At 44.3% G+C, this 17,756-nt stretch overlaps 1 protein-coding gene across 1 annotated transcript; it reads right to left on the reverse strand.

Annotated features, from left to right (window-relative positions):
* Positions 1–10,190: 10,190 nt before the first annotated feature.
* Positions 10,191–17,218, reverse strand: ctsk (cathepsin K). Its single transcript, XM_084442250.1, has 8 exons — positions 17,141–17,218; positions 16,466–16,591; positions 13,894–14,016; positions 13,140–13,292; positions 12,124–12,342; positions 11,261–11,426; positions 10,830–10,938; positions 10,191–10,661 (listed from the first exon to the last, which is right to left on the reverse strand). Exons 2-8 carry the CDS (start codon positions 16,589–16,591, stop codon positions 10,562–10,564), a joined length of 996 nt encoding a protein of 331 aa, XP_084298376.1. The 5' UTR covers positions 17,141–17,218; the 3' UTR covers positions 10,191–10,561.
* Between the last annotated feature and the right edge of the window lie 538 nt (positions 17,219–17,756).

The following is a 17,756-nucleotide window of genomic DNA, read 5'->3' on the forward strand; positions in this document are numbered from 1 at the left end:
GTGCAAATATGCATAGACATTTCACCAACACAAACATGCATGGATACCTGCATTGATAACTGGCAGAGCAGGCCTTCCGGCTCTGGCACCTGGCATAGCTGGTCTGGTCTGAGTTCTGCCGACCGGCTGCCTGGGCACTGGAACATATAGTAGAGGTAAATTAGCTCAGATTAGTCAACTCAAGTAGTACTCTTTTGGGACTGTTGAATGCACTTTATTATATTACCTTCGTCACTGGAGTCATAGTGCGTGTTGCGCTGTCTCTTCCTTGTGTCTTGGGAGTTAATCCATTGATGACTGCTGCTCAAACACCTTCGCCAAGGCACTGGCTACTTCATAATGCTCTGTGTGTTCCTCAGCAGAGACAGAGGTTGTCATGGCTCCTCTTGATGTGCTTGTGGAGGTAGATCTGGGAGGTATAGGAGAATGGGCACTCAGAGCAGGAGAACACCCAAGTCTTGCACAGCAATGAGAGAGACCATTAAAAAGGATCATCTCACCTGTAGTACAAGTTCAAATATAGAGTGATTATACGTCATTGTAAATGAGAGCTTACTCTCAATTGATTCACGAGGTTAAATAAAGATTGAATGAATATGTAGCTAGTGGGGGGTTACAACCACACAACTGTGGAGAGAGAATGAGACACTTGGTTCCCTCCTCTACTGGTGTTCATGGCCATGGCCACACACCTGGAATACTCCAACCCTGATTTAAAGGCATAAAAGTGGGGAACACATTCTTGAGACGGTTCCTAAAACGGGAGGGAAAAAAAACGGGAAAATGATCTTACCTCTCCTCATCACTCACTTCTGCATGGGGCTGAGCTCTACCCTGTCAGCAGTGGCAATACATGGGATAGCGGCTCAGCACACAGGAGAACTGCACAGAGAGGAAGGAGGAGAGAGAAAACCAACAACAAAAAAGGCAAGAAGGGTTAATAACTGAGCGAATCTTGCAAGTTTGCACTACGGGGAAGCAATTGCTCAATTTCCCTGATATTGTGGCGTCACTGGCGTCAGTGATGCGTCTTATGAATCTCACATGTCTACCGCTAACTCAATATCAATATTCCCATTTGTTTATCCCGTCTATGGAAACGTATGTGCATTTGTACTTACTTGTGCCTGCCTATATTGATGATCAGGTGTTTCTCCACCTAAGGGCTGGCCAGACAGAACCATCAGAGACCATTGGGCTGAGCTGAGGAGAGAGCGACATGTTAGAGTGTATGTGTGCATATGTATATGGTGCTCTTCTGTTAATACTCATGAGGGCATTCAACTGAACAAGACTCACAGAGCCTGTGGTGCTGTCCCAGGACTGCCTGGCCACGCCTGTCCCCGTCTTAGCGCCTCTTCCTGCCCCGCTCACCTGCTTCTTGCTCAGTTCAAACAAGAACTGGGAGGTTGGCAACTGAGAGCATGGGAGGGGAGAGAGGGAGAGAGAGAGAGAAAGTGGGTGGGTGGGTGACCCTCTCGTTGGCTGACATGCACACTCCACAGGACCACGTGCCAAAAGCCAAGATGGCTGCTATAACAAATCCTGCTAGCTAGCCTAGCTCCGTTGTTGGGGCTTCTTGTATTCTGTTAACGTTAAAATCGGAAAAATGAATGCCTAAAAACAAACACATACTAACGGTGTCGTGGGTTAATGCGAAATCAATGAGTAAGCTAATTATCGCATTTTATTCCAAGCGATGAAACAGTACGAACGTGCAGGAGCTCGCGCGAGCCTGTTATTAGGAAACAATGGCCCACAACAACACTTCATAAAAGTTATAGTGTACACAACTGAAATATTCTCACGTTGCCAAGCCAACATTATAATTTAAGCTACAATTACACAAAAGCGAACGTTTTAACAATAATTGCGAGAGTAATTTTACGTAGGCTACTTAGCTAGCCATGTACAGAAAAAGGCTAATCACGTTAGCTGGCTAGCTAGTTAGCTAACATTGGAAAGAGAGCATCTCCATATAGATAATCATTACAATAGGGTAGCTTGCACATAACGTTGGTGTTTTATCTGGGACGATACCAAAATACATAGCTATCTATGTATACATTGAAATTGAGATACTTACATGATTGTCGCGGAGACAAAGCGTGTTGGTCTTTCTTCTGTTTCAAACGGCGGAAGTTTACCGTTCTCGTTCTTCTTCTCCTTCGCTGGGTTTAGTGGCGGATCGCACACAACTTTAATGTGCATACCGCCACCTACTGGCACAGAGTGTGTAACTTGTTTGTCTAGTTCTTCAATTGTAAAGTAGCCCAATGCCTTGCATTCTACGTTCAATGCTCAGCGTTCATTGCTCACATTTAGGTTGCAAAATTAGGACTTCATTCATAGGCATATTTTTTATCATTCTTTTTATTAGGCCTAGACTGCAAATCTTTAGTGTTAATATTAACTGTAAATGAGAAATTACACACAAAACAGACATGCAGGATTTCTCCTCATTATTACAATTCTGTAACTGTATGACTTCAAAATTTATTTTAAAACCTAAGTAATTTACAAATGTTCTGACCCACTGTGACACATTTCCAATAAAGTCAGATTGGGACTGTGATCTAACCACATTGTCACGTTATTTAATTACATCGTAGTTACGGATTTAAGCAGCAGTGGCGGCTACGTTCCCTTACAGTGTACTTGAGGACGGCTATTTTGGTTATTTTGCGACTGAAAAGGCAAGTGTCAGCTAGGTGTCAGCTAGGTCCGCTGCTGGTGACGTCGCAAAATTACCACAATTACACCAATGTGTCCCGTCAGTTTTACGTACTGTGTTAGTAGGGTAAGGACATAATCTACACTACTGTTTAAAATCACTTCGGCCAAAGCCTACTGGTGATGAAAGTGAATCAGCTTGGTGAATTTATGCCTAACAATGTCCTTGATCCTACAAATGCTGTACTTTTTTGTACTGTAAGTAACCCCTCAATTATTCAATTTTACTGGGGAGCAGTGACCATAGCCTACTTGCCAACCCTCCTGACTTCCGCGGGAGATTCATAAATTTGAACTAGGTTGGTTAGTAGATAGGCTACAATAAATTAGGACAGATGCACATTTACTGAACAGCACAGACAAAAGTCGGACATTAAAAACAATTGCTCCATACACACATATATATATATATATAATGTTTCACATTTCGTTTTAATGCTTTTAATGCCCCCCCCCCCCCCCCCCCCCGCAATTTGGTTTGGAAATGCTCCCTATTTCTGAGGTCCCAAGGTTGGTGAGTATGGCAAGCTATAAGCTATTAATACAAGCATACCGCTCAAAAAGGGCTTAATACATACAACAAACTGATCAGGCTAATCATTTTTTAATGAAAATGACCACAAGACAACCTCCTGTGCATAGTTGAAATGGTAGTGGGATACGGTGATAAAGTGGAGTGATCATTTGACAGCAATTATTAGCCTTTTCCAGGAATGGACAGAAATGGGATATTTTTAGAATAACAGGAATTTATTCACATACAATGTAAAGGAGTTGATGTGTAGCATGAAGATGAAATGATACACTGAGTTTGGGTGTTTTCAGTCAACGTTGGCGTTCACCGCTTCCATTTATTAACATGCATGCAGCACTGCCGATCTGATCTGAACGATTGATTCATTATTACCATGGATCGGTATTGGGATTGATCAAGGGCGAGTGTGAAATAGCAGCCAGGAACTCAGCGTGTTATCCGAGATGCGGTAGCCGCGGCCAGAGCTCCTGCTGGCGGGGAGTGAAGCTCTTCAACTCGCCGGTCACTGGCTCCCTGGAGGAATTTAGCCTGGCTGCAATAACGTTATCGCGAACGGAATGAATACCATCTACTAGCAAACAAAACATGTTCAATTATATTTAACCTGTTAAAACTAAGATGCCAGGATCAAAAAATAATTTCTCCAATTGATATATTTGACAAAAACAGGTTAATATGCAAGCCGGTTTTCATTGCTAAATCAAAGCGGGGAGAGCCGAGAGAGCCGGGAACGCGCGTCTACATTTCAGATAAATGTGAACTTTTTCGTGGACGCGCGTCGGCCAGAGAAGCTCAACTGCGCAAGTCAAAAGTCACCGGAAGGCCAGAAAAGCACAACTGCGCAAGTCAAAAGTCACCGGAAATAGTCAAATGACTACAAATTTGCCAAGATGGCGCGGTTCAATAGGGCTTCATTGTTGATAGCGGCCAGTGAATGGAGTGGCTTTATCCAGTTTAATTAATACATCCATGCTGTGAACGGAGGATGGCGGCGCCAACTTTCGTGTATAAACTGAAGGAACTCTAGCTTGCGGAGCTAAATCGTAAACATGTAATGTTTGTAAACATGTTAGTTGATCGTGCGCTTCATAGCGAGCTAGGTAGCGCGGCTATAGCCAACGTTACATCTTGCAATTAACAGACAGGACCAAAGTAGAAAAACCACACATGCACATGATTAGAATTTAAATTTCAACACTTTATTTGGGATTTAACATTCAAAATGAACACACAAAAGCAAATCCGATACCACCTGAGTGAGTTCATCTCAACCTGCAGCGTGAATGCTCCCTGTTAGACTTGTTTGTTTACACGAGGGCGCATCCGCCTGCATCACACGAATGACCGACGCATTTTTGTGACGTTCGGTGTAGTGTCCGAATACTCCTTAAACCATTCCCTAGGTAGTTCACTACATAGTGAACCCTATATAGGGAATAGGGAGTGAGGGAACGAGGGAGCGATTCCGAACACAGCCTCAGTCAGTTGCCAATCAATCGATTTAGTCATTGTAATCCTCGGCGGGGGTTGGGTAGGGTTGCCAACAGCGATGTCTCCGATTCGTGGAGCTTGCGTTGGATTGTGGGTAACGTAGTTTTCTCTGTATGAAGTGTTGGTTTCAGAGGACAGAATTAAACATATTTTAAAAAATGCAATTTTTGAGATAAAATTCTGAAAAAAATCATACTACATCTTGGATATGTCGCCAATGTTGTGACTTTTTATGAGGATGATCAGACATTGATTTGGCGAGAATTAATAGGAACTGTATACAGAACTGTTAACAGTAAAACTTTTTGATGTGCCGTGGGCTCAATTTTTCATATTTCAAGAATCTGTGAGGATTGTTTGGTAAGGACAGACTGAAGATACAGTAGATCAATTTTGGTGTCAATTGAACAAAAAATGTGGGAGGAGATAGGTTTGATAGGTTTTACAGTTTATGAAGAAATCAGAGTGATGGACTTCAAAATTCCTGCAAGGTTAAAGCGTATGAAAGTTTTGTCTCACTTGGGACTACATGCACGTGGTGGTTTTACAGTGATGGCACCTATGGCTGATTTGTTATGATTTTTTAAAGTTGTAAACTTTAGACTGTTGCTGTAGCGCCACCTTCAGGTTTATTGACCTACAATGCAGGTTGAGGACTTTGGGTATAGTACTGGAGCTATGTGCAAAGTTTGGTGATTTTTTGTCCACGGGAAGTTAGACTTCAGTGGAAGATGGAGAATAATAATAATAATAGTAATAATAATAATAATAATAATAATAATATAGGCAAATACAATAGGGTTCCGGCAGCTACGCTGCCTGGCCCCTAATAAGTGCATTTAACATACTGTAGGTATGCAAGTGTACTGTAATGAACCTTGGTCTAGGTGTGGGTATTAACTGTAGGCAAAGGGGATGCCACCACCTTTAGTCCCTGGTATGGTCCGGTGTCAAGAGAGCTGAGAAAAACAACAGCACACTAGACAACAACCTAAGAAAACATGTCATTGATTGCACCAACTCATGAAACAGCAGGTTATTTGTGGGCCTGATGGGAGTCTGGCCAAGCGGTGACACCTCCCCCTCAGACAGGTCTGTCCATCCAGCTGAATAGCCACACCCAGCATCACAGCAATTCACCCCACGTAGGTGGGCACTCGGTATGGCACTCAACGCTCGCTCGCTCGCTCACACACACACACACACACACACACACACACACACACACACACACACACACACACACCTTACTATGACGTGTATAGATGGGTCAGCCAACCAAATGTCTGCTAGCGTCACATCCTTGTATTGAGCACATATAAGGCTGCACCAGACAAGCTTTGACTCACTTCTTTTCTGATGAACCACTCTGTGTTTTATCTTGAGATCCTTTTGCAATCATATTGTTTTCTTAATAAATCTGACTGAACCTTTTTGTGCGAACCTGGGCAAATCCTTTATTTTTGACTTAAGATCAAAACTTCTTCAACAGCACACAAACAGTAAATTCCACACTGGATCCCCCTGTATAGGCAGGCACAATCAATTGCAAACACACTAGATGACACCCTGAGTCGGCACACTGGTACATGGGCGCATAGTTTAAGCTGGGCTAGACAGGCATGTTATCCTCCCCTACCGATCAGATAACTTTCCCCCAGCTTACCCCTACTCCCCACAGATAGCCTACTGTCATCTTTAAGATCTCTATAAAATTCTACAAATAACTAAACCAATACAAACAGGGATGAGAACAATAGACGGGACATCAACACAAATTTGTGCCTAATTAAAAGGACCACTTAACTGTCCAATGGTCAGTTATGGTTGATGCTAGAATGGATCATCCAGAGGGAGGGGGGGGGCCTGAACTCCGCTACGTGTCACCAAATGCTCACAGCAGAATTGTTTGGCAGCCAGAATGTGCGTGGGCATCGAGTATTGAGCGTTCCCCTGCTCGCCCGTGAGCCTCCAGGCCAGCGTGCCTGAGCAGGGGTATTGCGATATGCGGACGGCGCCCACTCAGCACCATCCCAGTAGCTCCACTCCTGGGTCCAATTTCGTAAATCAGCCTGACCCGTGTACACGTCTGACCCAGTAGCTGCCTAGTGCTGTGATTGATGTGTAGCGGAGTCCCCTCCCCACCTCCCTCCAGACGATCCAATCTAGATCAACCCAGGCTTATGGTGCTGGCCCAACAAGGCCCGTATGTAGCGAGAGTCAGAGAGGGAATTGTCGGTTCTGCACTGGAATAAAGGCGTGGCTGACAGCGTGCCAGACGCCCCACCCAGAGCAGGGAAGCAGTAGAGCACTCCTAGTTCTCCGGTCCTGAACTTCTCCCCTAGGCTGGCTGTCTTCGCCACCAGCAGCTACTACAAACAGCCTCCACCCCTCTCCTGTGACTGAAAGTTTACAATTGCTTCGTCAGACTAGTTGCCCTGATGGACATGAAGCTCCGCTCCCCAGACACACTGACTGACCGCCTGGCTCTGCTTTACTAGTCCACCCCTCAGCCATCAAGTCCAGCCAAGAGTGATCAGAGCCTCTGTCAGCGGCCGCAGTTCAGGTGCACCCCATTAGTCTTTCATTAGTGACACTGCAGGTTCACTACAGTACCACTGCTCGCTAGAACTCATAAGTGCATCTCCTTTTTAAGCAAACGTCTAAGAGCTTAACCTGTTGCTAAAGACGAAGTGCAAGAACAAATAAAATAGGTGTTAAAAGGAAGGGTCCAGGGCACATCTTGAACAGGTGAATTTTCAGCCTGCGGCGAAAGATGGGCAGCGACTGCTGTACTGACATCAGTGGGCAGTTCATTCCACCACTGTGAGGCCAGGACAGAAAAGAGCCATGGCTGCAACAATCTGCCATAGGGGGGCTTGGAGCAACTGGGGAATCAATCACCTCAAGGCAGCAGAGCTTGACCACAGTCTGGAGGTAGGAGGGAACTGTTCATTTGCCCTGTAGGCTTGTACCAGAGTCCTAAACTGGATGGGAGCTGCTACAGGGAGCCAGTGCAGAGAACGGAGTAGGGAAGTTGTGTGGAAGAGCATGGGGCCGTTGAACACCAGGTGAGCAGCAGCTTTCTCCAGGAGTCTGATGGCCAACGCTGCAGGATGGCAGCAAGTAGGGAGTTGCAGGAGTCCAGGCGGGAGATGACAACAGCCTGGATGAGCACTAGCGCCGAATCACACCCAGATTTCTTTCCTAGCATAAAGTTTGATAAAGGAGCTGAGTATTAGCAAAAGCAAGGAGAATTATTAGGCCTATATCAGTGTACAATGAGCTATGATGGGGAAGAATTACAATATTAATTAGATTTTCAGGCATGGCATATACATGGCATGCTTACTTGCAATGGTAATAATGCCTACAGGTAATAACAATAACCATGCTTGATTAATTTGATGTATAATGTGGCAAGCTATAATAGCAGCAGTAAGCATCAGCCCACTATAGCTAAATAACGTCAGACACAAGATTACAGACTGTAATCAATGTATGAACAATGTCACATTGAGCATGCTCAACATTAAGTTAAAATACATCTGAAACCTCAGAACGTAACGTTAGCATTAAAGGTACCCAATGTAGTTTTTGACCACTAGTATGCGCTCTAGAGCAAATTTGAGAAGGTGGTCCCCGAAAATCGCGTACTACGTCATTGTGTCAATACGCGGAGCACATAATAGTGACGTTTCACACATCTTTGTTGTTTCCAAAACATTAACTTAAAATCATTTTATGAAGAAATTACAAGCTAGGAAAGACATTCAAGTGATTCAGCATGTTTATTAGACTACAAGGAACCATATAATCGAGGAATTTCTAAAATAAACAAAGAACGGATTGTTTTGATTCACGTTTCGTTGGGTACCTTTAACTAACTAACGTTAACTTACTTAACCCTAAGCCGTTAGCATTAGCTACCGTTAGCATAGCTACCTAGCCTATATACAGTATCAATATAGTTGACATTGATATAAGGAAATGTAAAATTAGGTAATGTTAGCCAAGTTATTCAACATTGACCCACTTACCCTCTAGATCTTTTCCAACGATTTCCTAAAGTAACCACATGTCATGATCATTTGCATCATAGACATACGTTCATATCTATGATTTGCATGATCATAGCAGCTTCATTGCTAAAAGCATAGCAAATGTTACCGACGTCATTACACATGACTTCCTTAAAACTATCCAATCAGAGGCAGAGTAGGGCGGATCTTCCTATGGTGACGTGTTTTCCACCGAGTTCGCAGGACTCATGAACGCGCGCCCAGCGTCCCCGAGGCTCGTTCACAGCATATGTCTCAAATGGGCTCAATACAGGTATTGGTGGCTTCAAAAACCAAAAAAACACATTGAGTTAAAAGTTTATACTTCTTAGATTTGTCTCTGATGCTGAATGATACCCAGAAAAAAAATGTTTTCCTTTTCTAGCCCTATCTATCATAATCTACAAACCATGGGAAATAAGGTTCTTGGGCCGCATGCTGTCACGTGACAATACCGAGCTTTGGCCACTACGTCAAAGTGCGTCATGCGCCGGTGAGCAACTTTTATTGAAATGAATAGACAGCCATTTTCAATGCCGTCTCCAGTTTATATTATACCTTCATGGCTTAATGTCGCACAGAAATGGACTTTTGAGACGATCTAACTTTCGTAATTTGACGTATTTCTGACGCAAACAAGCTATGAGGGTGGGACATATGTTTAGAGGAATTTGATTGGAACATTGACACGTGGACAGGTTTTAAGAACTTTAGACAGATTCGATAGAAGGATAGCGTTGATTGACGGGTGGATGTTGTGAGATTATTGGCCTAAAATCTAAGGTACCTGTTGTCGTGACTGCACGTGACCTACCGTTTTCCAGTAAGTAAGAAATTATATACTTTGATATAAGATTACAACAAAAGTTGAATTTTGTAATTTTTTTGGCATACATCGTTGAATAGGTGAACACTATGACCAATTATGTCAACCAAAATGGGACAGAATGCTTTTTTCATTTCTGTGCGACTTTAAATGCTGCTCGGGTCTAGGGTCGACCAGACCCTAATAATCATTATACTGTAGTTGTTATAGCAGAGAAAAAACAGTCCCAGATGGGGTTTTCACAGAGGAACCACTTATCCTTTTCAATAGCAATATTTATAAAATGTTTAAAATCTTACAGCAATCTTACGTACTGCACCTTTAAAGGAAATATGATAGATAGAAAGGAGGGAAAGGATACTGGGTCAAATTCATGTAGCCAGATGACGGAATGTGGACTGACTGATCTCGTCCTCCCTTCAAATGTGACCTTGTAAAATGCAAAAAGAAACTCAGACTCTTTGAAATGAATCAACTTTTAATTCCATTTCATAGAAAACATGGTTACAGATCGTCATTGGAATCATCAGAATTTGGTGGAAAAGTGCTGAACGACAAAATACAAAAATCAACACCCTCAAGATGCTGGACAACTCACACTTTTCTAATCCCTTTGTATTGACAGGAAAATCAGACAGGATCAAAACTCCCATTGCACAGCAATGTTACCTGACACACCGAACTCTATGTAAAGTGCTGTGTATACTACTGCTACTACACACACCCCTTATCACAATCATAGTTGCTCCATCGTGGTTCAGACTTCAATTGACGTCTGGCAGTTTTGAGATATTATTCAGTAAAGAGCTGGACTTCTCAAAGTGCTTGCAAAAGAACTTTAGGATAAGCCGGATCCCTCTGTACCTGAACTTCGTGACCAGCCACGAGTTCGGCACGCGTCACTACTCTAGTTGTTCACATGATGGGGTAACTGGCCAGGCTGGCGATGCCACAGGCGTTGCCGCGGTTTCGCGCCATTAGGATATAACCTTTGTTGCCCCAATTCTCACTCCAGCTGTCGGAGAGATAAAGCGAGAGACAGAGAGAGGGAGAGAGAGAAACTGTTAATGTTGTTTAAAGCATACGACTGTCAAAATAAACATGCACCTCACAGTCAAAGCTAACGGTTGATAAGCAAACTATTCCGTGGTGACCGCCTGGTGTCAGGGTATCGTGTCCCCACCTGTTCTTGATGATCCAGTATTTCTTGCCTTTGGGGGTGACTCCATAGCCTACTGCGAGGACAGCATGATTGATGTCATCCTTGTTGCAGTTGCTGTCATAGTACACGCCTGTATACACAGGGCATGGAAAAAAACAACAAGCTTAGTGACCTAGAGTTAAAGACCTGACCTAGAAAATAAAAATAAATAGACCTCAGTAGGATGAGCATGACAGTGAAAAGACAAAACAAACTTCCTCTTTTCACTTCTCTACTGTCCTCTTCACATCTTTGAAACCAATAAACATGTTTTCCTCAGTAGCTTTTGTCCTCAGCACTTTGCGTTTGTTTGGACTCCGGGGAGACTAGCCGCTGCTTTGGTGTCATGTATTATGACGGGGATCCTGATGAAACTTCAGCTTTAAAGACTAGTTAACAAGAGCATGACAAACCCTTCTGGTAGAACTGGAAGGTGGAGAGGGTGGCATCGATGCCAACAGACACGGGGCCCACTTTGGCTACGGCTTTGGTCAGCGCGTGCTCATCTCCCTCTGGCACCTCCTTGAACCCGCGGCACTTGGCAGCCATGCCCGAGGTGTTGTACGCGCACTGCTCATCCTGGGAGAGATAACACGGTAAATGGTAAATGTTCTGCACTTATATAGCGCTTTTTATCCAAAGTGCTTTACAGAAGCCTTTCATTCACCCATTCACACACACACATACGTTCACACATCAATGACAGCAGCTGCCATGCAAGATGTTAGCCTGCTCATTAGGAGCAATTTGGGGTTTAGTGTCTTTGCCCAAAGACACGTCGACATGTGGACAGGAGGAGCCGGGATGCGAACCGCTGACTCCCCCGCTCTGCCTCCCCCACACCCGCCCCGATACACATGAAAGTCTGTCATTCTGTGAGAGGACACAAACTTCCTGCCATGCCTGGAGACAGCTTGGAGGGTCGTATGGATTCTGTTGTGTTTATGTTGTATGAAAGGTACAGCAGATCCAGATGTTTTGCTCGGTGTGCTTTGAATACAGCTGTTGAGGGATGTTCTGACCCGTTTGATTGACCTACAGTAGTTCTCATGGTGGTAAATGTGCTTTATCACTCTGGCATGAGGTCACGGGACACTCGGCAGCTGTCCGTTCCCATAACTGCTGTGTCATCAGCGGTCCCATCAGCATTTAATCGAGATGATGTCATCATCACATGACAAACATGTGATTGTTCACTCTTCCGCTGAACACATTTTCAGCTGTCTCAGGTTTTGTACTGACCGGAGCCGAGCCACAGCCCGATCACACGTCCTACCTCGCCGATGTAGGGGTAGACCGCGTCCGAGTCGATGCCCTGGTTCTTGTTCACGTAGCTGAAGGCGTTGGTCATGTACCCTCCTCCGCAGCCGTCGTTCTCCGTCACACAGTCCACCAGGTTCTGGGGGCTGAGGTCCACCAGCCGGCCTGTGGTCTTCATCAGCTGGCCCTCCAGGGCCCCCGCAGAGCTGAAGGCCCAGCAGGACCCACACGAGCCCTGAGGAACCGAGACAGTACAGTGGACATGGGTCAGGAGGCGTGGTCTCATGTCTGGCCACCAGAGGGCGCACTTGACAGCGTGGTGGGCTACAGGCTGCACTAATATTGATTTTTTTCATCCCAGTGCAGGGTTGGTGTTTTTTTTGTGTTTTTTTAATCCAGTGCTCCTGTAGTCATTATTCTCTCCACTAGAGGGTGTATAGTTACACATTACCCTCACTTCATATCCTGTCTGCTATGTTACTAATGCAGACTATTTAAGTACTAACCTAATGTGACCTAATGTTTATCAGGTAAAATGGTATAAAATGGGTCTAGGACTAATCTGCCCGTTATCAGAAAGCACTCCATATTTACATCTGCATACTTAATGTCCTACTAAACAACATATCCCTGTTTACGTGTTTACGTAAACACTGCCTCGCTGTCCAATTAATTCATTATCACTAATTACCTTATCATAACAGCATTATTTTGTTGTCAAAGGGAAAGTAAATCAGATGGGATGTGTATTTGTTGTCCTGCAGTGAGGAAGGTTACATAAATTTCTGAGTCACCACGATAATTTGGTGCATTTCCTGGAATGGGAGGAGTTATGAGTTGAGCTGTTGGTATCGCCACGGGAACATGCACTCAGCTAAATGTTGTGTTCTAGCGTTTCTACGCTGCCCTGACCATAGGGGGTTCCAGGCCTGGTTCTGATATCCGCTGTCTGTGAGCCTGTCTCCTATTAGTAAAACGTAGGTTAAATATAAGTTTGATCGGTCCCTGAAAATGACCCCTGTGACCTCTGACCTGGTTCTTGACGGAGGACACCATGCCCTTCCTGCGGTAGTCGATGGACTTGGGCAGCTTCTCCACATTGTTGTCGGGGACGAGGGTGTTGCTCTGGTCCCTGTTCAGGGGCACCAGGAGACCGGTCATCTTCTCAGTCACCTCCTCCGACGTCTGGAGGGACGGGGGGACACAGAGGTGAGAAGGAGCGAGTTCTAGTTATCACACCTCTGGCAGAGCAGCTTTCACAGTTCGTCAGTTATGTTCAATTAAGTATTAAGATGCATATTCCACAGTATCTGCATAGTACACACCGAATGCACAGAGTACAGTATTCATTCTGAATCTACCCTAACAGGAACTGGACACCATGTTGCATGTCTATGTTTGTATTTCTATGTTTGGACCCCAGGAAGAAAAGTTTCCACCAAGGTGGCAGCTAATGGGGATCCAATTAAACAAATAAACACCATCTGTTATGTTTAAATGGAAGTAACTGAGACCCGCTGGTCACCATGATAGTGGGAGGGGCTTTAACTACAGTCAAAATGAAACCAGAAACCCTAATGCTAATTAAGTAATCCTAAAAAGATACTCCTCCTGCTGCTACCATCCACTTATGCACATGTACAGTATGATCAACACATTCAAGCAATTTAGTTGACAAGAGCGCATTGATGAGGTAAGCCTGTTTACGAAGGTCCCATCCAAAAAGACTACACGCGTTGGTATTTTTCTATCTTAGCTGGAGTCCAACCAGGAAGTGTGAGCTCACCATGTCTCCCAGGTGGTTCATGCCCAGCTCGTAGGAGTGCATGCCCAGGGCAGCCTCCTGGTTGTGAGCCTGGATCATCCGCATGTTCTTTTCCCAGATGGCTCTCCGGATCCCCTCCTCATCCTACCCAGGGACACACAACACAACACATGAGCCCACAGAGCTGGAGGACTGGGGAATGTCTGGCATAGTAGCAACCGAAGCAGCTGAGATGGCTGATAGTGGATCAGAATGGCAGAGGGGTTAGCTACTGTTTGGTACTACTACTAGAACACTGCTTGGTACTACTACTAGAACACTGCTTGGTACTACTACTAGAACACTCTTTGGTACTACTACTAGAACACTCTTTGGTACTACTACTAGAACACTGTTTGGTACTACTACTAGAACACTGCTTGGTACTACTACTAGAACACTGCTTGGTACTACTACTAGAACACTGTTTGGTACTACTACTAGAACACTGCTTGGTACTACTACTAGAACACTGCTTGGTACTACTACTAGAACACTGTTTGGTACTACTACTAGAACACTGCTTGGTACTACTACTAGAACACTGTTTGGTACTACTACTAGAACACTCTTTGGTACTACTACTAGAACACTCTTTGGTACTACTACTAGAACACTGTTTGGTACTACTACTAGAACACTGTTTGGTACTACTACTAGAACACTGTTTGGTACTACTACTGGAACACTGTTTGGTACTACTACTAGAACACTGCTTGTTACTACTACTAGAACACTGTTTGGTACTACTACTAGAACACTCTTTGGTACTACTACTAGAACACTTTGGTACTACTACTAGAACACTTTGGTACTACCTGCTTTATTTTCTTATTTTGTGTACCATTTAATAATAAACAATGTTTTATTTATCTTTTCGTATTCTGTAAAGCATGGCATGCTACATTTTGCTAACATGTGCAATTTATATATAAAATATTGACTTGTCACTGTTAGTTTGGCTCCTACAGCACATGTCCACATTCTAGCAGGTATCTGTGAGTAACTGATTATACGCTGGGCTTGGCAGTGGACAGGGCGACTCCTGAGCTTTCTACTGAAGACGGAGGAATGTGCTGAGCTCAGATTATGTGTCCCACGGGCACACACACACACACGCACGCACACAGACCCACACACGCACACACACAAATACACACACATACACACACACGCGCGCGCACACACACACACACACACGCACGCACACAGACCCACACACGCACACACACAAATACACACGCGCACACACACACACACACACACACACACACACATCCATCTGTACAGCTTCATCCAGTGACCTTGTGCCCTCAGAGAGGGAGGTAATAGATCACTCCACAGCTGTTGCATCACATCCTGTCCTTTCCACAGCTGAGCAAAGCTAATCCCAGGTGTGCTTTCAAGGAACACGTCAACTTTGGGGGAAATTAGCTTATTTGATATCTTCCCCAGAATCAGATAAGAAGATACATATCCTTCTTTTCTCAGTGTGTGCAGTAGGAAGCATTGAGACCCGTTAGAGCCGTTAGCCTAGCTTAGCACAATCACTGGAAGTGGATTTGAACCATTAGCCTAGGCTAACGGCTCTAACAATCCTTCCTACTCCATGCACAGAGAAGAGAAGGGTATGCATCTTCTGACTCTGGGGAAGATGGCAAATAAGCTAATTTACTGGTTTAGGATAACACGTCACTGCATGACATGGAGAAGAAGGAAGAAGGAAGTTTGATCACCAGTCAGGAGACTGTCTTTCACATCTCCTGCTTTTTCAAATCCACAGACAGTACCTCAACAAGGAAGTACTGCTCCTGTAATGACTGACTCAGTGAGCATGGAGACAGATATAAGCCAATCGGAAGTTTTAAATGCAGTCGGTCAAAAAAGAACAACAGACTGATGGACAGACAGGCAGAAAGACATACAGAGAGAGAGAGAGACAGACAGACAGACAGACAGACAGACAGACAGACAGACAGACAGACAGACAGACAGAAAGGCAGGCGGATGGACAGAGAGGCAGACAGACAGAGAGGCAGACAGACAGGTTGAAGGACAAGCAGACAGACAGAGAGACAGACAGTCCAACAGACAGACAGACAGAGACCCCGTTTAGACTTGGTTTTAGAATGCATTTTGGACGATCAGATTCAAAGTGGACATCTCTAAATACAAGTGTAAACGGCCACTAAAACGTTTTTGCCGAGGTAGTCTGGGACCCGTAACAGGAAAATACGTAATCAATGCAGAATCATTTTTCTCCTTTTTCGCCTGACTCTGCATTCTTTTTAAGTCGCAAATGACTTGTGATCTGTCAATCGAAACGGTTGGAATAGTCCTTTCAATTCCTCGAAGTCAAACCGACTGATTATTGATTTGTATACATGGAACAGCAGCGCGACGCGCACGCAGGCAGGAGTGACACAAGTGGCCAGCTGGACACATTTGGAGACAGTTGTATACGATGATGTGTCTCGCTGTCCACTTTGAATCTGATCGTCCAAAACACATTCTAAAACCAAGTCTAAACGGGGTCAGAGAGACAGACACTCACCAGGCCGTTGTACTCCCTCGTGTGGGTGGTCTTCCAGCTCTCCCACTCCGCATCCAGGGTGACGTCGTCTAGAGGGTGGCCCAGGACCGAGGTCACGAGCAGCAGTGCACAGACACATAGCATCATCTGGGAGAATGCCGTTATGATTAGTTTACATAAACTACATTAGGCTACTATTCAACTACATGAGATATATGGGTGTCATATTAAGGCTGTTATGCCCATAGGCCCATGTGATATTTGAATCTAATATGCTTTAGAAGATTCAAAGATAAAAATGTTGAAGTGAAACACAAAATAATGAGCGTTTCCAACTGATGGAATTTGCAAATGTGCTTTGCGGTTAAATCACATACAGTACAGTAAGGTTTCAGTTCAACATTATAAATGTGTAGCTATTACTTCCCGGTGCTGTAAGAGTCACTCAAAGTTGAAATGTGTTTATACCCATTGTTGTTCTAGGAAAATCAAATTCACTTATTCACAGCGACCGCGTATAGCTTGGACGCAATTAAATCACGTTAAATGGAAAACAAAGTTTTTTGAGAGATCAACAAAAAATTCTACATCAGCAAAAAAATAACCTACATCGGATAGCTTTGTTTCAAGATAAGTAGGCTAGCCAATCTAAATCATTGTTGGGGCTTAACTAAAAGAGCGGACGCCGGAGTTTACCTTAGTAGAGTAGAATTAATTCTTCTTTAGGACTTGGTTTCCCTGCGGTTGAAGTAGGTCAACGTACGGGTGTGTTATATAGTCTGGAGTTTGAGGAAGTTCGATGGGATCTTAGGTTTGGGAGGGTAGAGTATTTTCGACGGGGAATTACATCTGGTTTCGCTCAGCCTGGAGCGGCAGGCAGCTGATGTCAGGTGTCACATTTCACTTGAGGGACTTGAAAGGGAAAAATACTTTGTGCACCGCTGATCCTCTTTAATTCCGTTTTTCACCCAGTTATGCACAATATTATATATTTGCACAAAAGTCTTACCCTGCTAATTTTCTTACATTTTAATTTTCACACCAACATTTTAATTTATTGACAGGGCATCTCAAAGAAAGACAGGTTGTGTTGAGGATAATCAGAGACATAGGCCTACTGATATACTTGTTATAAGTACTGTAATAAACCGTGTGGGTCACCCTCAAAAAGGGGTAGTGGTCAGATGTCAGGCAGAAGACGTACAGCACACACTCAGGGAAGGATAACAGCTTTATTCATAATTCATTTAAAACGGCAAAAGATGGTCTAGGTGCCCCCCTGGAGGCGGCAGGCTGTCCGGTCACCGGAGAG

The sequence above is a fragment of the Borostomias antarcticus genome, assembly GCF_949987555.1.
Source record: "Borostomias antarcticus genome assembly, chromosome: 8".
In the NCBI taxonomy this organism is placed as follows: domain Eukaryota; kingdom Metazoa; phylum Chordata; class Actinopteri; order Stomiiformes; family Stomiidae; genus Borostomias; species Borostomias antarcticus.